Below are 21,223 nucleotides of genomic sequence, written 5' to 3'. Positions count from 1 at the left end.
ATGTAGTCCCTTGTCGCCTTTACATGGCGGCCATTTTTTTGTTTACTTTATTCAATGGCCGCCATAGAAAGGGAAAACTGACTTGGTTTTCCCTTTCTTTTTGTTTCTGATCCGAAACGCTCTGGCGTTTCAGACAGAAACAAAAATGCTTTTAGTAGCCTGGTCTTACGGGCCAGGGTACTAATAACAATCCTTCGCTCAGGCCTGTAACAAAGAGGCCTGGGACATTGCCTGAAGTGGTAATGCCCCCCGTGCTTTGGGCTTATTGCTTAAAGCATCTATTGATGGAGTGTTTGGAGACTCAGGCTCTGCAGTTGCAAATGTTTGAGAAATATGTACATTTTTATGAGGATACTTTAGCCCAAAGTTTCTGGGATCGATTTAGGAGCGGTAATCTTAATTCACTAACCATTGCTCTTCTTCACATTTTAATTAGGGTTCATGCTCTTATGAAAGAAAATGTGTATATTGGTGTTATTATTTGATTGTTGTTTTATAACCATTTGATTAATTGCAAGTTAGAACTGTAATCTGTATATGTTATGCGTCGTTCATGTCTTATGTCTGTCATAAGGTCCAATAATTATGTATGTTGTTGTTTAGTGTAAAAGCTTAAACTAGAATCACTTAAATATAAAAATGAGGTGGTACATAAGCATCGTCTATAAACTGAAACTATTGCATTGGACAACAGAAAGGAGGGAGGAAATGAGTTGTGAGGAGTTCCAATCGTGTGGTTGTTGTTTGGTTATGTCCCCACCCACTAACTACCTATGGCCATGATATCTCAATCGCTAGTCCCACCCACTACCTTCCCCCCTCCCCGCCTAAAACACATCCACCCGGGATAGTTTGCTCTAGCAATCAATAGCATCTGCCAGTGTTATTTCAAAGCGGTCTTCTGTACAATAATGACAATGGTAGCTGTACATTTCTTACTGCTGCAATAGAAAAAGTCTTAACCACTTGTGCCTTCACTAACTCACTTTATGAGCACTGACAACCGATGAAAAACATGCATTGGCAAAGTCAACTATTTTGGCTTTAATATAGGCATTAAATAGGCTTTCTATTATATGCCCAGGTTCCTGCATGATTTTCCAGCGGTGCTGTTTTATGGCCAGTTGGACGAATCTGGAAATGTCATCTCTGGTTCTCTGGAGGGAAGCTTCCTCTGCATGGCCAGGGAAAGGCAGACGCTACCTGACTGAGCCAGGGGGTGGCTGGCTGTGGAAGGACCACGTAGGGGAAGACAAACTCCAGGGAGACAAAACAATACTGGACCTTAACAACCCTGAAGTGGTAATTCATGGAAACATCCAAGGACCTATACCACACTCCTGGATGGATTACTGTGATGTAGATATTGAATTCCCAGGCTTTTCTAGCCAACATTTTGCACCTCTCCGCCCCTGTACAAAGACTGAGACAAGGATGACCAAACACGGCAAACCAATGCCACGTTCTAGTCATTGGAAAATTCTATATGAGACCGGGACATTTAAAATAAACACAGCTGAGCAAGCAGGGAGTGAGAGGAGAGAGAGAGACAGAGCCTGCAACTGCATCCACATTGTTCTGATGCTGGTTGGGATACCGAAGGCAAGCAGAGTGCAGAATGCAGTACAGAGGCGGACTAATACGGCGTGCACCAAAGCCAAGCTGGGAGAAGTTTGCTGCTTCCCTATCAAGGGCAGCCGGATCTGCCAGACAGGGAAGGAGGACAAACGAGAATGAAGCAGCTCACAGGACGCACTGCCAGTGAGTGGGCTGGAAGTAGAGAGGATGGGGAAACTCAAACGCTGAAGACGCCGAGAAACACTGGTAAGTCCAGGGAGAGTACATGGGTTACCGGGGCGCTTCAGGGCAAATACTGCATTCAACATTTAACGGGAGAGAGCCCAAACAAAGAAGACAGTATAAATTATGCAGATACGAGCATTGTAAAACACCTAAGTAAAGGCAGTAAAACTAACGCGAACACTGGATAAACGTAGAGAAGGCAGTATAATTGATACTGATACTAATATTGTGAAATGCCTAAGTGAAGGTAGTAGAAGTGATCCAACATTTGTGGAAAGCCGAAGTGAAGGCAGTATCACTGACTCAGATACAAACATTGTGAAAAGCCTAAGTAAAGGCAATAGGAGTGATATGAACATTGTGAAAAGTCCAAGTGAATGCCATAGAATTGAGACAGAAACAAACACTGTTGAAAACCAGAGCAAAAACAGTGCAATTGATACTAAGAGTGTGTAGAAAAGGTCAGTGACCCAATACTGGAGAAGTTTTGTTTCATAATTACAAAAGAGTCAAAAGAAAGCAAAGAAGCCCTGGCAGGCTATTGAACCAGGCCAACAGTGAGTGTGGGACCTACACCCTGGCAGCAGAGTAAACCAGGGGTGAAAGGAGAAGTTCAGAAGAGAAGCAAAAGGAGACGGGAGAAGATACAAGGGGATTGTAACCTCCCTCCACTTTCAAAATGTGGAACAGTAATCAAAGGGAACAACCATACCCCTTTTTAAGAATAAGCTACAGTACCCTGGCAGGAGAGTATACCAGGTAGAGGAGAAGGTTTAAGGAAGCTCAGGGGTCAAAACCACTCTGTGAAAGTAAGAAAACCATACCAGTCGATACAAAAGGGAAAAGCCAGACTCCTTTGGGTAATAAAGCAAACCAGGGAAGTAACAAAACAGTGAAGCCCTGGCAGGAGAATCTACCCGGGGTAAGAAGATAATTTAATAAACCTGAAATTGTGGAATAGTGACGAAAGGGGAAATCGTACCCCTTTAAAGAAGAACAAGAATAAGAAATGGTGAAATGAAATAGCTGAAAGAACTGTGACATTTAAAGGAAACCAGAGAGAGAAGACAGACACCTCACTTTCTTCTGAGTGACAGGAAAACCTCAATTTTTGCCACCTTCTGCCATTTTCTGACCCTTTCCCCCCTTGCTTGCTCCTTTTGTCATCTTTCCAACTCTCTGCCTACATATTTGCCACTTTCTGCTGTTTTATGCCCCTTTCTTTCTCCTTTTTTCACCTTCTAGGCCTCTACCGTACCTGGCTCTCTGAGGTGACCTCTGCCGTGCCCTCTTTCCCACCCCCAGCCGCCACCTTTCCCCTGATTATGTCCTCCTCAGAGGGAGGTGCTTCTTAACAGTGTCCCCCAGGGCAGCCCCTGCCCGGGCAGTCCTCAGCTAAGGACCCCAAGGCAAAGGGCAGCTCCCGAAGAAGCAGCTCCAGGTGGTTGTCGGCCGGTGTCAGCAGGAGAAGCAGGCAGCTGTCAACCAGCAGCGACAAAGTAGGTGGGGTGTGAAAAGGGAGGCACAACAAACGCTGTAACCCACAAAACTGGCCTACCTCTCTCATTTCCACTCATTACCTGTCCACCAACCCCCACTAGATTTCAGCCTGCATGTACCCATTCCCATTGATCAGATGTTGTCCCACACAGAGTTGTTAACTGTGCTGTCAAGCCATCTCTCACCTCTAGGAGAAACGTTAGTCAGTGTTATCTCATCTCCCCACCACCCAATAGCATCTAGCCTTCAAGCACCCACTTCTATTGAAAAACTGTCCCAATTTATGTAACACACAAACAGATTTGTGAAGTTTGGCATGTGCTTCTCCTGGACAGAGTTGCGAAGTTTAGCATGTACCACACTTGGACAGAATCGTGAAGTTTAGCAGGTACCACACTTGGAAGGAATTGTGAAGTTTAGCATTCACCGCTCCTAAACAGAATTGAGGTTTGCCCTGTGCCACCACTAGACAGAATTGTGAAGCCTAGCACATTTACAATTGTGAAATCAGCAAAGTGGTAAGAAGAAGGAAGGAAAAAATAAAAGCTATCCCAACTCTAATACCTCTATTTTTCCACATACACTTCTCCTACAGAAACCCATACAACCACTTCTCTGCACAGCAATCTGCACGTACTTCACCACACTGCAACAACATACAAACACATAACCCAACACAACAGCACACCTCAAAACCTTCCTCTTTGCTTCTGCTTTCTCTCCCCCTCTCCCCTGCTAAATTACTGATTGAAACTGCACTGAATCTGCACTGGGCCACTCTCACTGATCTCGGTCCCTGGCCCAGCCATTTACCCACTCACCACCTCCCTGGCAACCCTTGCACCGCGGGACTGTCTCTGTATCCCTACAGCCCCCCTCCCAGCACTTGTCTGCACTTACCTTGCACTTGCCACCAGCTGGCCCTTTATTTATTTAGTAAGTTAGATCAGTGAACTGCGCCAAGTTACAAGCAATACAACAAACAATTGGATTGTATTTTTAATTCCATTCAACAGCCTGACACGTGTTTCGAGCAAAGCTCTTCCTCTGAGGCTGTGCAGTAATTGACAAACGATTAGAAACAATTTGCATGTGCAACAATCCTGACAAACATGACAGTTTTTTGGTACTTCTAACATTAATAGAGGCTAATTAGCCATCTAATCTACCCATGGTTGTTTAGGCACTGCACAATACTGAATTTCTCTTTGTTCTTGTTAATTTTCTTCTTGGTTTCGGAATCGAATTGATGCCATTCTGAAACGGTAACTGACCTAATGAAAGTTCATCTTTTCTTTATTTTTTTCATGATTACCCATTTATACTGTTATGTTAAATTGGAATTAATCCTTACAATGGTGTCATGCATTACATGTTATGATTTTGGCAATCATCCCCCTTACCCCACCTTTGATTTTGTCCAACTGTTTTTTATGGATTGTTGCACATGCAAATTGTTTCTAATCGTTTGTCAATTACTGCACAGCCTCAGAGGAAGAGCTTTGCTCGAAACACGTGTCAGGCTGTTGAATGGAATTAAAAATACAATCCAATTGTTTGTTGTATTGCTTGTAACTTGGCACTTCACTGATCTAACTTACTCTGTTCTCTACTGAGGGTTCTTGGTCTAGGCACCCTCAACCTTTAAGTTGAACGCTGCCGCATTTACAATCATATTAACTGGCATTAGCGCTGTGGGTCATAGTGGCCTTTCTGGACCGTTTTGTTCTATTGTATTATTGGCCCTGACACCAGCTGCTTTGCACTGTGCTATCCAGATTGCAATGGCTGAAGCAGCCGAATATATCCTCACTAGAGATGAGGATATTAAAGCATTATTTGCACCTCGTGGCTCTACTTTGAATCCTTTTAAAAGGTTAGCTAACACTACTGAGGATCTTAAATCGAAATTCATTAAGTTAGAGAGGTTGAGCATCCGAGAGATCAATACATTTTGGGAGATGACCACACTCAAACATTATATCCAAGAACACAAAATACCGAGAGGTCTTCGTATACTCATGGATAATGATTTGGCAGTTGAATGGGAAACCAACCTGACCAATAGTTCTAATAAAACTATTTTATTACTTATCGAACATGCAGAAAGAGCGCACTCTCATATAGTTAAACAAATAGATGAGCTGAAACAAGAAATTCATCTGTTTGACGCTCCCGCTGCAACTATTGATAAAAATTTCAAAACAATGTACAATATATTGAGAAGTCATCAGGATGAGGTTAAAATGAGAAAATGCAGAAAATTCTCCAGAGATGACAGGGATTATCGAGATAATCGGGTCTATACTTATCAGCCCAAATTTGATGATGTGTCTAGATCACGTAATAGCAGTGCCGCTTCATCTCCTGCTAGCTCTGATATTGAAAGTGATTCGGATAGGCCTAGGAACAAAGCTGTTCCTAGTGATGTACCACTTGAGGATGAGACTCAGGATGAAGAGGATGTTGATTCTAGTGAATTGCCTGAACCACCTATTCCGGCTCCGCAACCTTTTTTAGAACAGATGAGAAGATTCAAAAAGGGCAACAGACAAGAGGCCATCAGAAAACAGGTCAGGTTTCGTCTACCACCCCCTGCCAATATCACAACGTTCGGGCCAAACCAAGGGGCTCAAGTGGTGGCCAACACAGGCGGCACCAACGCCGCCCCATTAGGACAACGGCTAACCAGAGCCTCATATCAGAAATCCCTTCAGAATCAGAACGATCCAAATCAGTTCAGATAGACCTAATCCACAATCTAAGCCAATATCAGCTCTCTCCGGAAGAACACTCACTACTCAATAAAGGTCTTTCATTTGCTCCATCCTGTAAGAATGATTGTGTTCAGATACAGATTGAGTTAATTAAGTTTATCAGAAAACTCAAATTAAAAAAATGTTTTGCTACACAAGTTAAACAATACTCCCCTAACACTCCTGCTGCTGAACTATCAGAACTTTCTTTGCAAACAATGATGAGCACACACATACTTATGTCTATAGATGATGCGATGTCTGACAGTGAGACTAATCTTTTGGACACCATGAAAGAATTGGATATACAGCATCGTAATTTGACTATTAAAGAATTTGCAAATAAATCGAAATGTACTCCCATTTTTTCAGATGACAATGTTATAGACACTTTTCACCGGGTTGTGACCAATGACATCCACTTACTTTGTGACCGCAGTTCCTCTCGTTCTTATCATATTCATTCTAATTTAACATCTACACAGAGACAAGCCCTTCACAAGTTAGCTTCTAATGACTCGCTTGTGATTAAGGAGGCTGATAAAGGTGGTAACGTTGTAATTATGGACAAAGTTGATTACATTTCTGTGGCACTGGATCATTTGAATTCTCCTGGTTGTTATGCTATTCTTAAAAATAATCCTATCTTACACATACGTAATATAGTTCATTCCCTAATTGACAAATGGTATAAACTAGGTATTATTACCGATGTGGAAAAATGTTTTTTGATCTCTGACAAACCAACCATGCCAACCGCTTATTTCTTGCCCAAGATTCACAAGCAGTTCAATAAGATACCGGAAGGCAGACCCATTATTAGTGGCCAGGGTGGAATTATGGAACCAATCTCAATTTATGTGAATGAATGTATCTCACCACTGGTACATTACACACCTACATATATACGTGACACCATGCACATTCTTGATATTCTTGCACAATTGCCACCTATTTCTGATGCATTATTGGTCACACTTGATGTCAAATCTCTATACACCTCCATTGACCACCAGAAAGCAATAGACAGTATTACTTATATTTTTCGACACAAATCAGCATCATATCACCTGCACATCGAAATGATTAAAGAATTTCTTTTTTGTGCTTTGCAAAATAATGTTTTTCTCTTTAATGACACATTACCAACAATTGATTGGGATTGCAATGGGGGCAAGTTTTGCTCCTCCTGTGGCGAATATATTCATGCATCAATTTGAACAACAATATGTGTTTCAGAAAAAGGACTTTTCCCAATTCATATATCTTTGGAAAATATACATTGACGATGTTATCATGCTCTGGACTGGCAATGAAGCAGATTTAAGTCAATTTGTTAATTTTCTGAATGCAAATAATTGGGGTTTACAATTTATGTATCATTGTTCTACTGACTCGGTAGACTTTCTTGATTTGAACATTTCCGTGTCCCCTACTGGCTTTATCACCAAAACTTTCCGTAAACCTACTTCGGTAAATGCAGTTTTACATTCATCTAGTTCTCATAAACGCTCTGTTATCAACAATATTCCAAAAGGCGAATATATTCGGACGAAAAGGAATTGTTCACTTGATGCTGACTTTGATGTGGAAAAAGTGTTCATACATGATCAATTTGTACAACAAGGTTATCAACCAACAATGCTGACCAAAGTTGAACGTGAAGTGTCTAGTATGAAGAGAGCAGATCTACTTAAACCCAAAACTAGACAAAATTCTTCTAGTGTGCCACATAATAAAATTAGACTGATCACTCGGTATAATAGTGATAGTAATAGTGTGTATGCTATCCTCAAACGTCATTGGCACTTACTACATCTTGATAATGATTTAACCAAACTACTTGAACCATACCCATCAATAACATTCAGCAGAGCTCCTACTCTCAAAAATGTTCTATGCCCGTCCTTTATGGCACAAGCACCTACCGCCAAGACATGGCTAGATCAAGGGCGGTTAAATGGGTTTCACAAATGTGGGAGTTCTAATATGTATCCATATACATTTGAGTCTGAATTGCTAGATTTTGTCACTACGGGAAAACAGGTAATCAATTCATTTATTAATTGCAATACCAAGTTTGTAGTGTATTGTATTATATGTGTTTGTGGTTTATTCTATATAGGGAGTACCATTCGACCACTTAAAATCCGGATTCGGGAACATTTGGCCTCTTTGAACAAACAGGATGCAAAATATCCATTAGCGCTGCACTGGCAGACCTTACATCAATTGGATGATATTAAGGACTTACGATTTATTGGTCTGGCTCAGATATGTCCTTCTAAGAGAGGAGGTAAGATGGAACTTAGGCTTAGGCAATTGGAAGCAAGACTCATCTGTAAACATCGATTGGTTACTCGGGGACTCAATTCCGACCATGAATTTCATGCATTCGTTTGACCGAACTCGCAATTCAGATTACATTATTGTCGTAATTGGGAATATGTTAAAAATGTGCATCAATCAGACTAATTTCAACTAATATGTGTTTTACTAGCAGGTTCAGTAATGCATATCAATGCTAGTGCATATTTGCCCCATGGAATTCTTTATAACCGTATTAATCCAATTCGTTTCACATATCTTTTAGTTGTAGGATATATGTATCAGATTGATTGTTATTAATTGCTTTGGTCGTAAGTGTTGTTGCCACTGAGGATGGCTATACATAATTCTTATGCTTCAATTGGGAGGTATACTCCCCATGATTTTTGTGTTGAGACTATTGTAATAAGTATGTACGGAGCGTTACACAACCATGGTGTATTACATTGCAATTGCACCAATGTATGTTTTATATAATCAAATTTGTAACAAAAATATTGCTGACAATTGCGCTAGATGATTCTCCAACTCAACACATTTTCAACACCTTGATGTTATTGTAGGTGATTTAGACTGCAGTTTTTGTGGCTTGGTCGGCAGCCAGAGCTTTTTACTCACCCAATATGGCCGCTGTTTTCTGATCGGTTACGTTGTTGCTTCCGCGACCTAGCTACCTTTAATTAACACGAGTTGTGCTCGCGCGCGTTCTCCCTTGGATACAGTTGTTGCCGGAAGGCTGGTAAGCGAGCCGTGTGTACCTTTGACACGATCCCTGCCTCTTAACTATGCACAATCTCCTTTAATTGAGACTTGTTTAACTCCGGGTTTCGTTTTTTCTTTTTTCCTTTTTATGAATTGGTCGACCACTTTTGTCAATAGGATCATCTGTGCTTCATGGATTTACCTTGCTGTGGTTTTATGACTTTCACCCTCACCGACATTCATCCCCCCCTCTTTTGGACCTATGCAGTCTGTTATAATTATTCAATTGCAATTGCAACCACTATTAAGGTAATCTCTTTCATTCCATATATAAATTGTGTCTCTTTATTATTGATAACTGATTTTGGTCGGACAACGTACATTAATACTTAAGTCACATTTCACTTTCTCTCTGATTTAGTTCTGGAATTGTCCCCTAGAATTATTCATACTATTGGTAAGTGGTGTACATTGGTACTTTGCCTTTCTGATACTCTTGCTGACTCTTTCAACAAATTGTGATTATGGGTATTATCTTTTGCTGCACAGATTACCCCCTTTTGAACGAGATTTATGGGTAAATATAGTTTTTTCGGTACTTCTAACATTAATAGAGGCTAATTAGCCATCTAATCTACCCATGGTTGTTTAGGCACCGCACAATACTGAATTTCTCTTTGTTCTTGTTATTTTTCTTCTTGGTTTCGGAATCGAATTGACGCCATTCTGAAACGGTAACTGACCTAATGAAATTTCATCTTTTCTTTATTTTTTTCATGATTGCCCATTTATACTGTTATGTTAAATTGAAATTAATCCTTACAATGGTGTCATGCATTACATGTTATGATTTTGGCAATCATCCCCCTTAACCCCCCTATGATTTTGTCCAACTGTCATGTTTTGTATGGATTGTTGCACATGCAAATTGTTTCTAATCGTTTGTCAATTACTGCACAGCCTCAGAGGAAGAGCTTTGCTCGAAACACGTGTCAGGCTGTTGAATGGAATTAAAAATACAATCCAATTGTTTGTTGTATTGCTTGTAACTTGGCACAGTTCACTGATCTAACTTACTCTGTTCTCTACTGAGGGTTCTTGGTCTAGGCACCCTCAACCTTTAAGTTGAACGCTGCCGCATTTACAATCATATTAACTGGCATTAGCGCGGTGGGTCATAGTGGCCTTTCTGGACTGTTTTGCTCTCCTTTATTTATTTATCTTATTATTCTACTACCCCATGTACTGCACTTTCCCCTCTCCCCTGCCCCTCGCACTTTCCCTTCCCCTCTTCCCTTGCACTTGCGCGATCTGAATGACACATGGCCTAGTAAGATTGTTGTTTGTCTTCCCTTTGTCCCCCACCCTGCCTCGTCGCGCCTTGAAACACTTGTGTATAGCCGCGTTATAAACGCCATATCATATCATATCATGGGAATCGCACCGAACTGAAAATCGCGCCTAAACTCAGCGAACGGTGCAAACTGAAATGAATCTGCCAATAGGACATCACAACTCTCTTATTCTCACTGCACCCTACTAGACCCTCATTAACCCCCTTTTTTTCTCACCCTCCTTTTCAGATCTGCCTGAGCATCTGGGGACCACTCTGGTGGTGATGGTGCACCGTACCAATACCTTTAACATTAACCTTTTCTTTGACTTCACCCGACGGAGCCCTGCTTCCTCCGCTCCTGCAGCCCTCATCCTGCCTGATCTGCCTTCCTTGTGCCAGCGCTGCATTGGGGTAAGCATGACCATCATTTTGGGCATAACACACGGCGGTGTGCAACTTTAACATTTCGTGCTCTAAATCTGTTGATCATGATTCTGTGCAAGTGCATTCCTGTGGCAAGAATCGTGCGCTCTGCGTGCCACCCATTTTTGGGCTTATTCATCTTTAGCGGATTGCACAAATTATGCTCATTGAGTCTCAGGACCTCCAATATGGCAGCCCCACGCTTCGCTGCGTTTGTTGATCCACCTGCCTTGGGCCCGTCCCTGCTCCACCTTCCATTGGTTGCCTTGGACCTTGTTAACCAATAGCAGCAACCGGGAGGTGGGAGCTGGCCCTTACTCCTAAGGCCCACTATGAAGGCCCCTGTCAGCTCCCTGTCCGCTACCAGACCGCACAAGGGGCCTGCGCCTTCCCCCTCGTGAGGTCATGTTTTTGACAGACTTCTCATTCCTTTCTGCTTGCCTGCATGTGTCATACTTAGCTATCCCCCCTTTTGTATGGATGTGCTTACCTGCATGTGTGTCATACTTTGCTGTCCCCCCCTTTTGTATGGGTTTTCTTGCTAGTATGTGTGTCATACTCAGCTGTCCCCCCCTTTTTGTATGGATGTGCTTGCCAGCATGTGTGTCATACTTCGCTGTCCCCCCTTTAGGTATGGATGTGGTTGCCTGCATGTGTGTTGTACTTAGCTGTCCCCCACTTTTGTATGGATGTGCTTGCCTGCATGTGTGTCGTACTTAGCTTTCCCCCCACCCCTTTTTGCATTGATGCACTTGCCTGCCTGTATAATTGTATCTACCCTTACCGAACTGGCACTGATGGTTGCCTACCCCCTGCCCCGCTGTATCCCTTTCCCTTGCCTCTCTTCACCCCACCCCCCTGGGCTCTTCCTTCCTGGCACCTTAGCATCTTTGCCATCACCCTAGTCATTCCCCCTTCCTCCTTGTACAGCTGCTGCAATACCTCCTCTGCTTCAACAAACCCTGCCAGGACGGTAGTCTGAATCTGACGGCCACATTATGGAGGTTTCTTCACCGCTATGTTGCTGATGCTATCGATTGACTTTTTGATTCACGTTGTTCCCCCCCTGCCCAGGAATCTTGACATTCTCACGCAGGATCATTTTTGATTACTACATAATCATTGTGTTCCTGAATCTTCTGTCCACTTCAATAACTTTTCATCATGGCATGCACACTCTGGACTCCTGCATCATGATTTGCTCAGTTTTGACTTTGAATCACGGTGGTGGTCATTCCACCTTGGTTGTTTGGCACCATTATCACTGAATTTCATCTGCTCAGCCTGTTCACCTATTTACTATTTCTCATTCCTTTCTTCTTCTCCCTTGTCTTGCCTTTCTCCCCTATCCCCCTTTTCCATAACCTATGCACTTGCACTACCAGAATTGCCCCTGGGCCTAGTATGATAGTCAGTGTTTTGTTCCTCTTCCTTCACCCCCACCCTCTCCCCCCTACTGTCAATTTCCTTGCACTATCAGAAATGACGTCAGGCCTCGTACGATAAGTCCTTGTCTGCCCCTTTCCTTCCTCTCCCCCTGGCCCCCTGTTCCCTCATTTATGGTCAATGTTCTTGCACTATCTGAAATGTTGTCAGGCCCATTACGATAGTTAATTACCCATTCTTGTTGTCTCAGGGCCTGTAAGAATGTTGTTGTATTTTTCCCTTGCTCCCTCCCCTGCGTTGAAGCACTTTGAAACACACTGTATAAGCGCTATACAAATATACTATCATATCATAATAGTTTCACAGCTGTAAAGGTGTCCCATAAAGATATCCATTCAGCCATCATTTCAGAAGCTGCTCAGTGCTAAGCAGGCAAATGGCATCTCTGCTGGGTTGATCATGTGTATTTGATGACATTCAGCTGCATGCTCAGTACTACCAGGAGACCCAACTGCAAAGTATGTCACAGAATGCATAACTATGATGCTTATATGTAATCTTTACATTAATTATATTTTAAACACAAGGTAGGACTTTTATTGTGAAACAGTACTGCAAACGACTGCAGGACATCTATATCTATACCCACACATCTCACAATGATCCCATGTATTGTACAGTCCAACCAACTCTACAGAGTTAAACATTTTAAATTACTTTACATTAAAAGCAAGCTGGCAAGACCCATAGCCTAAACCACACCAACAAAGGTAATATTGTGCTGGAACGCCCGATCCCTTGCTCAGTTTTACTCTTGGAGTGTTGGGTATTTTGAACAATTGCACAAATAGCAATTGCAATTATGTAAACCGTATGTACCACATCATTTGTAATAAAAGGGGCCTGCATTGTGCGGCTACGAGGAATGCTGTTGCTTCCCACACATGAATGTTCAGGGTCGCCCTTATCTGTTTCTCCATCGCGAGTATTCACAGCGAAAGATTCCAAGAACCTTCTCCAACTGTCTTTAATGAGGTGTTTATGCCCAGGCAGAGTTTACAAACTTCACTTGTGATTTTGCAATATTTTAATGGCGCTCCAGCCCAAAGGATTGGAGGTACATCGGCTGCAGCAGGTAACTTGCCTTATTTCCATTTTGCACCCTGCTAAAACCAGATCTGTAACCATGAGTTCTTTTTATTTAACATTTTTATAAGATGTGTCTGTACCAATTGTATATATTTCATATGAAAACTTTACCATTTGACAAGACTGGATGTAGACATGTAGTTATGTTGCATTAATATTACAGACCGGTCCCAGTGCTTCTCCGAGTGACAGCAGGCAATGCTTGAGAGAAACCAGATAAAAGCATTGAAACCAAAATTCCTCATTCCAACTGTCTCTCTCTCGTGTCCAGTTGGCAGACAGCTTATGTTCTTATCACTTCCTCTAAAAGATGGTTTTCAAACTTAACAGACAGTAGACAATTAGCCGTAACAATAACCTCTCGTGCACTCAACTGTAGAACACACTGCCTTCGCCAAATATTTGGCAGCAGGGATCTGAAAACACTTTTCAACTGACATAACATAGAAGATGACAGGCTTGAATTAATAGAGAGGAAGCAATAACTTTATAATCCCAAAAACCTTAAAAACGTCCTTATGATGTTATGGAGCCAAATTGTGGGTGAAGAGGCGTAGTTTGGACAACTCAGACAGAGTTTGTTGAAGGGGCGGAATATGTTTGTTTATTTATCTGGTAATGCGCACCAAGCCCTTAGGTAGACGGGCGCAACAGAAACAGGACATCTTAAAGCTTAGTTACAGTACAAGGAAGCAATCCTTAGAGCAGGTAATTGCAATAGGAGCAAAGTACAAGAAAACAGATACATCAAGTCCATAGCAATGGTCTTGGTGAGTCCGTAGAGCAGGTGATTGCAGTAGGGACGAAATACAAGATACAGGGTACATCAAATACATAGCAGTAGTCTTGGTGAGTCAGGACACGTTAACATAAGTATCTGTGCGTGCGTAAGTACATATACACATATGTATGCGCAGCCTTGCCTATCTGCGTCAACGTGTGTTCATGGTACATAAAAATATGACGAAGCAGACAACCATGCGTACACGGTTAATCAAAGTACAATGTGATTTGGCTAAAAAGCAGCGGTCGAGTATGGGCCAGATAGGTAGAGGTGTAAGTCATCAGTTAGGTGTCGTTGGTGTGTAGCCAATTGAGTATCTTGTGTCTAAATTTAGGGTGGGGTTGTTCTAGTCTGAGGGCGATTGGTAGCTTGTTCCAACATTCCGCAGCTTTGATTGGGAAGCTGGTTCCTCCTGCTGTCGAACGTTTGAACCTAGGAATTTCTAACAGAGATGAATTAGCAGATCTCGTGGGACGGGTAGCTGTTCTCCTATTCATTTTATCCATTAGCTATGGGGGTGCTAGGTTATTCAGGCATTTGGAGGTGAGGGATGCTGTTTTGAGGAGGATTCTGTCCGTTATTTTCAGCCAGTTAATCTTTGCTGAATTTGGTAATATGCTCTCTGTAAGGGATGTTCAATGCTGCCCTCAGCGCGTTATTCTGCAGTCTTTGAATTTTGTCTGTAATATATTACATGGTGCAGGTGCAGAGTCTGGCAGAGGGCAGAGTCTGGCAGAGGTAGAGTAAAGTTTGGGGGGCATATGCACTTATTTGGACCTAGAGCAGGCAAAAGCCTAAATACGCCACTGCTCATTTTAGAACTGTGTGCAACCTGCAGTTCACATCCTGGCAGTACTGGCTCAGCCCTTCATCCTTCCAACTTCCATAAATAGAGTAGTATCAAGTTAGGCAAGATTGCGCTGCTTTGAAGTACAAGGAACGTGATGAGAAGTGCTACAGTAAAATGTACTGATACAACTATTTTCAAAAGAGGGTTACAACCATGTAACAAAAAATGCCAAGCGTGAGTTCTCCTCTCCTTTAATATGTGAGTTAGCTATCAACAGGTGTGTACACAAAGTCAGCATAATTCATCAGGAGTGACATGCAGATGACATTCTCTATGAACATATAGCGTAAGTGTTGTCTTCAGGAAATGCATTACAGTTTCCCCATTGGCAGCAAGGGTGGCACGCTTACCGTGGTATCATTGGTGGTGATGTAGACTAGAACATCAGATGAGTTCCTGCTGTTAATGTACCGGTAGCAGTTCCAAACACAGCTAATCAGATAAGCCTGCAAGAAAAACACAGAACTGTCTTAATACCACAGGCAGGCCTGCAAGAAAACACAGAACCTTCTTACTACTACAGGTAGGCCTACAAGAAAAACACAGAACCTTCTTACTACCACACGTAGGCCTGCAAGAAAAACAGAGAACCTTCTTACTACCACAGGCAGGCCTGCAAAAAAACACAGAACCTTCTTGCTACCACAGGCAGGCCTGCGAGAAAAACGCAGAACTATCTTATTACTACAGGCAGACCTCCAACAAACATAACTGTTGTATTACTGTGGACATGTCTGCTTGGAAAATAGAACTTTTTATTACCGCATGGACCTTTCCTCCCATAAAAGAGAACAGGAATTATTAATAAGGTGCATAATATCAAGACAAGACATCCTTATGGCTCACTACATGAAACAAACAGGACAAATACATGACTTTATAAACATATCAGTCCCTAGTCATGATCTACAGCCGACATGTAATTCAATCAGCATAGGATGGTAGTCCTCTGAAAAAACAGATTTATCCCATTTCGAACGGTCTTTCACTTGTGTAGGAACAAGTTGTGTGAGGCAGGGCCATTTTAAGCACTTTTGGGGCCCTGGGCACGGACATCTTTGGGGCCCCCGTCACCAAACCAAAGGAATGAAGGGATCAAGAATACTGGTCGCGCCCCCCACCCGCTGTGCTCACAACCTATAGGTTGATATGCTGTCTCGCAGCATAATAAGCACATTTACTCACTTTAAGTCCACTTGCCCTCTTCATTCTTGCTTTACTCAGAATGATAAACATGTAGCATTTGAAGACCAACATTACCAGTCAACAAAGGGGTTACTGTTCTAGTACATACCGGATACTTTTTTTCAATAACATATAGGATGGTAGGTGTAGTATTAAAACAGGACTGTATGTAAAAGGTACATGTAACCCATAATAGACAGAGAACTCACATTAGCTTCCTCACAGAATGCAAAAGTGCTCATGCATGGAGAGAGTCCACCAATTGGAAGGAAGGAGAATGCTACACATACCGTAGCATGGATAGTGGATGCAGATTAGAAGCTACAAGGAAGGTGTCTTTATCCAGACCGACAGATTAGAAGTGGGATATGCTTTTCAAATAGTATTGCCATTAGATATCAAAGGAACAAATGCCTGTGGTGTGCAATATAAATATGCTCACTACTAACACAGTGAAACCATGAATAAGGCTTTTATGAAGATCATACCATGAGAAGGAAATCACTCGAACGGTCTGACAATTTTGAAAGGTTTAGGGACTGGCAATGATGAGAGGTTAGGCAATACAAGATTAAATGAGATGCCCAGGATCACACGTTGGTTAAGGGGTGAAGGGGTGAAGCTGGGATTTGTGCCAACTCTGCAATTTCTGCATTTGAACACTTTGTTTTCCAGTTCTTACCATGAACTAAAACAATCTCATTTTATTAAAAAAAAACGCACTTGGAATGTAGACGAATCACATTACCAAACATGACAATTTTTAAACAAAATATTATAGAAGGGTGTTATGCAAAATGGGAATGATTCTAGCTTCATTCTCTCCATCATCAAGAAGTGTATAAGAACCAGCATACCAATAGGTGTGATTTAACAAATGTAATCTTGGTTTGTCTTTTGTATTTTAAAGCTTTAAATACTTCCAGAAAAATGGCTTGTGACATTTTCATTTATAAATGTGCATAAAAACCTTTGACTTTTACCAAGAGCAAACCGTTTTTTGTGTCAAGGAAGCAGACCTTAAAACATGCTTTCCGGAGGCCTGCAACATGTGGTCCGCTCTCTTCTGTCTACCAACCCTTCCACCCAAATGGCCTACATAAGAAGAAAGATCAAGTAATGGGATAAACGATACCAGCAGCATGCAAGAAGGCAAACTTCACAACAGACAGCACAGTAATGTAAGATATATTAGATAATTTGATCAGGATCACTGTATCGACTGATGGCAAATCCTGGATACAAACATTAACGCTGTCGTTCCAGAGTCCTGAATTTGGATACTTATTCACCTCTTGGACTAACAGTTTATGCAATCATTGGAGGCGATTGCCTATGTTTTACAATACCCCATCTGAACAAACCAATTTCTAGACCTTCCCCATACGGATGATATATTAGTTTATATAGCACCCCCTATCTGGTACAGGTACATTGCTGATAATAGCAGATGTTGTTCTACAAAACCAAGTACATATGCAGGCAGGTTTATAAACTTTAGACATAGGAAAGGCTCAGCCAGTCTTGCTGGAATGTGATATTCTAATTTTGTATATGAACACATATCTCTGCAATGGGTGCTTCACACACTGAGCTAACTTCTGAACCATTGTGGCACTCAATTTATCAATATGCATTTCACCATTGCCTATTGCACATGATCAACATAATTCCCATAGGAAGAAAAGAGTGTTCCATAAGGAACACACTAACTATGTATACCACAGTGAACACAGAAAGCAATACATGATGAATTGATCAAGGCAGAATGTACTTGCCAAAACAGAAAGGCAATGGGTTTAGAGCCTCAGCAGCACCGCATAAAATATCCTGACGTGCGCTTTAAGACTGGTGAACAATGGAATCTTACTTTATATCAGGCAGCCTTGTGGGGCCCCTTCCAAGGTGGGGGACCTGGGCAAGTGCCCCTTTTGCCCTCCCATAAAAACGTCTGTGGTGTGAGGATACCTGGTGAATCTTCACAGGTAGAACATTTGGAGATAGGATTCCCCAGGATTGCATACATTTCCCTCCTTAACATGAGGTTCGGGGACCAGCGGAGCGGGTACTCAGTGGTGGGTTGAACCGTGGAGCTAGTAAGGGGGAAGATCTCGGATTTAGTATAGTTTATAGTGAACCCGGAATATGTACCTATACGGGTGATGTCACGTAAGATTGGTCTAGATGGACAGCTGGGTCTCTTATGTAGAGTAGTACATCATCTGCGTAGAGCGAGATAATCTCAGGGCAGTCTTTCAGCCGTACCCCTTTGCGCGCGTGCCGCTCCCTGATGTAATCGTCCATCGGCTCTATTGCCAAGGCGAACAGGATCGGGGAGAACGGGCATCCCTATCGTGTGTCTCTAAAGAGAGGGAACAGACCGGACGTCTGGGAGTTAACTCGAACCCTGGCCACCGGGGAAGTGTACAACAGCTTAATATATGTTATCATATTGGGCCCTATACCCATAGTTTCCAGCACTAGCCTAATATATTTCCAAGACACCATGTCGATCGCCTTCTGGGCATCCAGCTTGACCGCAACCGCACTCGCCCTTTGGTCAATGTGCGACATGACATTGAGCAGCCTTCTAATGTTGTGGGATGTTGATCTCCCAGATACAAAGCCTGATTGATCGTCGTGTACCATGTACGACATGACCGGGAGGAAGCGGTTAGCAATCACTTTGGCGAAGATTTTGGTGTCCAAATTCATTAGCGAGAGGGGCCTATACGATCCACACTCGTCAGTGGGTTTACCGGCTTTGAGCAAGACCGTAATGACGGCCTCACGCAGTGTCAGGGGGAGGGTGCCCAGCCGGAGTGACTCGTCCGAACCCAGGCTGTCCTTGACACTAGTAATCTGAACTTGGCCCCACTCCCCCTTAGCCAATGCAGCCAGCGTCCTGCCGGGCCTGTCCCCCTCTCCATATTTACAAGCCGCCTGTGGACGACTGAAATAATGAACTTCCCTGGCGGCCTGCTCGTTAAAGTATTGGAGTTCCTCACTGATCCGGGAGAGGGTGGCAGGGTCAACGGACGCAGGATGCACGCTCTCAAGTTCGCGTAATTTGATTTCAGAGCAGGCGAGGGTCGCTCTTATGGCTCTGAGAACTCCCGCCTCCCTAGATATGGACATTCCCCTAATGAAGACTTTGAAAGCCTTCCAACGGACCCCCAAGGAAGTAGACTGCGGTGTATTAAGCTTAAAATAGGACTGGATGTCTGAAAGAATATCAGCCTTAAATACTATGTCCTGTAAAGCCGAGGACTTGAAACGCCATGTTTTAATAGTGGGGGCAGGCACTCCCATATCCAAGGACAACCGGATCGGTGAGTGGTCCCACATGGTGCGCGCCAATATTTGAGTTTCCGCCACCCTCCCCAGCAGAGTATCAGACAGAAAGAACATGTCAATTCTGGAGGAGCTGTCATGTACAGAGGAGTAATGAGTATATTCACGCGCCTGCGGATGCATTACCCACCACGCTTCTCGAATGTCAAGTGTGGTGCTATGTGCCAGGAGCCTGCGCGCCGCGCTGGAAAGCAGTCTGGGGGCTGTGCCTGTACGGTCCAGTGTGGTGTCTAATATGAAATTCATGTCCCCCCCCCAGATAATCTGCACCCCCACGTAACCCAGCAATATTGATGCCACCTGGTCAACAAAGTCGGGAGAGTCCACATTAGGGCCATAAGTATTAACCAGCAAGTATTCCCTGTTAGCTATTGCGCAATGTAGGATAATATACCTTCCCTCTGGGTCTATATAACTCTTATGGAGTGCAAACTTGAGTGACCTATGGATCATTGTCAATACCCCTCTGGCGCGAGTCGAGTAAGCGGTGGCATATCTATGGGGACCCCATGATGGTGCCATGCACCAAGCCAGAGGGCCCTTAGAGTGTGTCTCCTGCAAGAGCAATATTTTACAGCCATGCCTGTTGGCGTGAGCCATGATCTTGCGCGCCTTGGTGTAGTTACTCAAACCCCGGACATTCCAAAACATCACTATTATGGATATTTCGGGAGGCTAGGGTACATCCCACAACCGCTGCTGAATCTTACATGGTGAATAAAGAAAGCCCCCGCGGGGGTGCCCCAATGTCGTGCGTTCTGCCAAACTGCCCCTGGCATTTACAATACTGTTACCCCAGTCCCCAACAATACCACCCCCCACTCTCACTGCCCACCCCCAACTTGCAGTGGAAATCACCCCCCCCCCAGGATGCATGTGCCAACAACTAAACTGACCCTCACTGAGAAGTAGGGGGCGGAGGGCAGAATCCAATGAGGATATGCCCCTACCAGGGCCCAACAAGCAATAACATCCAACAAAATATAAGCATTGCAATTGCAGTGAGGTGCGCTGTTGCTTGAACGTTATGTGGGACAGTGTAGGCTGTCAAAAACGGGTTCCTGCGGAGTACGGAGTCTTTGTAAGGCCCAGGAGCAAGTAAGCCAACTGAAGCAAGGTATGACTGAAGAAGCATCCAAAGCCAGGGACCAGCTCCACTCCCCAGACGGGAGACGGAGATCGGTGACCCCGGCGCCTTAGTCGGGCCGCGGCCCAGGAGTATGTCAAGGGGGCCTAGTTCGCATGATTATTGGTAGGTATTGCCATCGTCTCATGTGCAATGAAGGATTACCAGCCAGGCGAGGCCTTGCCAGGCAGAGTCACATTCGGTTAGTCATCATTGGCGTGGCCAGGAGCCGGATTATGAAGTGGCATGTGTGCTTTGATGAATTTTACCGCTTCGTCCGGGACAGTGAAGAAGTACAGTTTGTCGTTGTGGGTAATTTTGAGACGTGGCGGAAATATGGCACATGGAACATTTCGTTCTCTAAGCAGTTTCTTAACTCCAAGGAATTGGCGCCGTTCCTACTGCACTGCTATTGAAAAGTCTGGGAAGATCCTGATGGTGTGGGACTCAAGGCGTAGGTCTCCCTTTTCACGAGCTAGGCGGAGGATAAGGTCTCTGTCCCGGTAATTAAGAATCCTGGCGATGATGGGCCTTGGGATAT

General features: G+C 43.4%; 1 protein-coding gene across 1 annotated transcript in view; it reads right to left on the bottom strand.

Annotated features, from left to right (window-relative positions):
* Nucleotides 1-21,223, bottom strand: part of LAPTM4B (lysosomal protein transmembrane 4 beta) — a 761,683-nt gene that overhangs the window by 100,175 nt on the left and 640,285 nt on the right. Inside the window, exon 6 of the mRNA XM_069621405.1 lies at nt 15,368-15,463. Coding sequence (XP_069477506.1) covers nt 15,368-15,463 — 96 coding nt within the window. The remainder of the gene's footprint in view (nt 1-15,367; nt 15,464-21,223) is intronic.

This window comes from Ambystoma mexicanum, chromosome 5q (genome assembly GCF_040938575.1).
Source record: "Ambystoma mexicanum isolate Mex_15411 chromosome 5q, UKY_AmexF1_1, whole genome shotgun sequence".
Taxonomy (NCBI): Eukaryota; Metazoa; Chordata; class Amphibia; order Caudata; family Ambystomatidae; genus Ambystoma; species Ambystoma mexicanum.
Note: the sequence above shows the minus strand (reverse complement) of the source record. Positions and strands in the feature narration are given on the sequence as shown.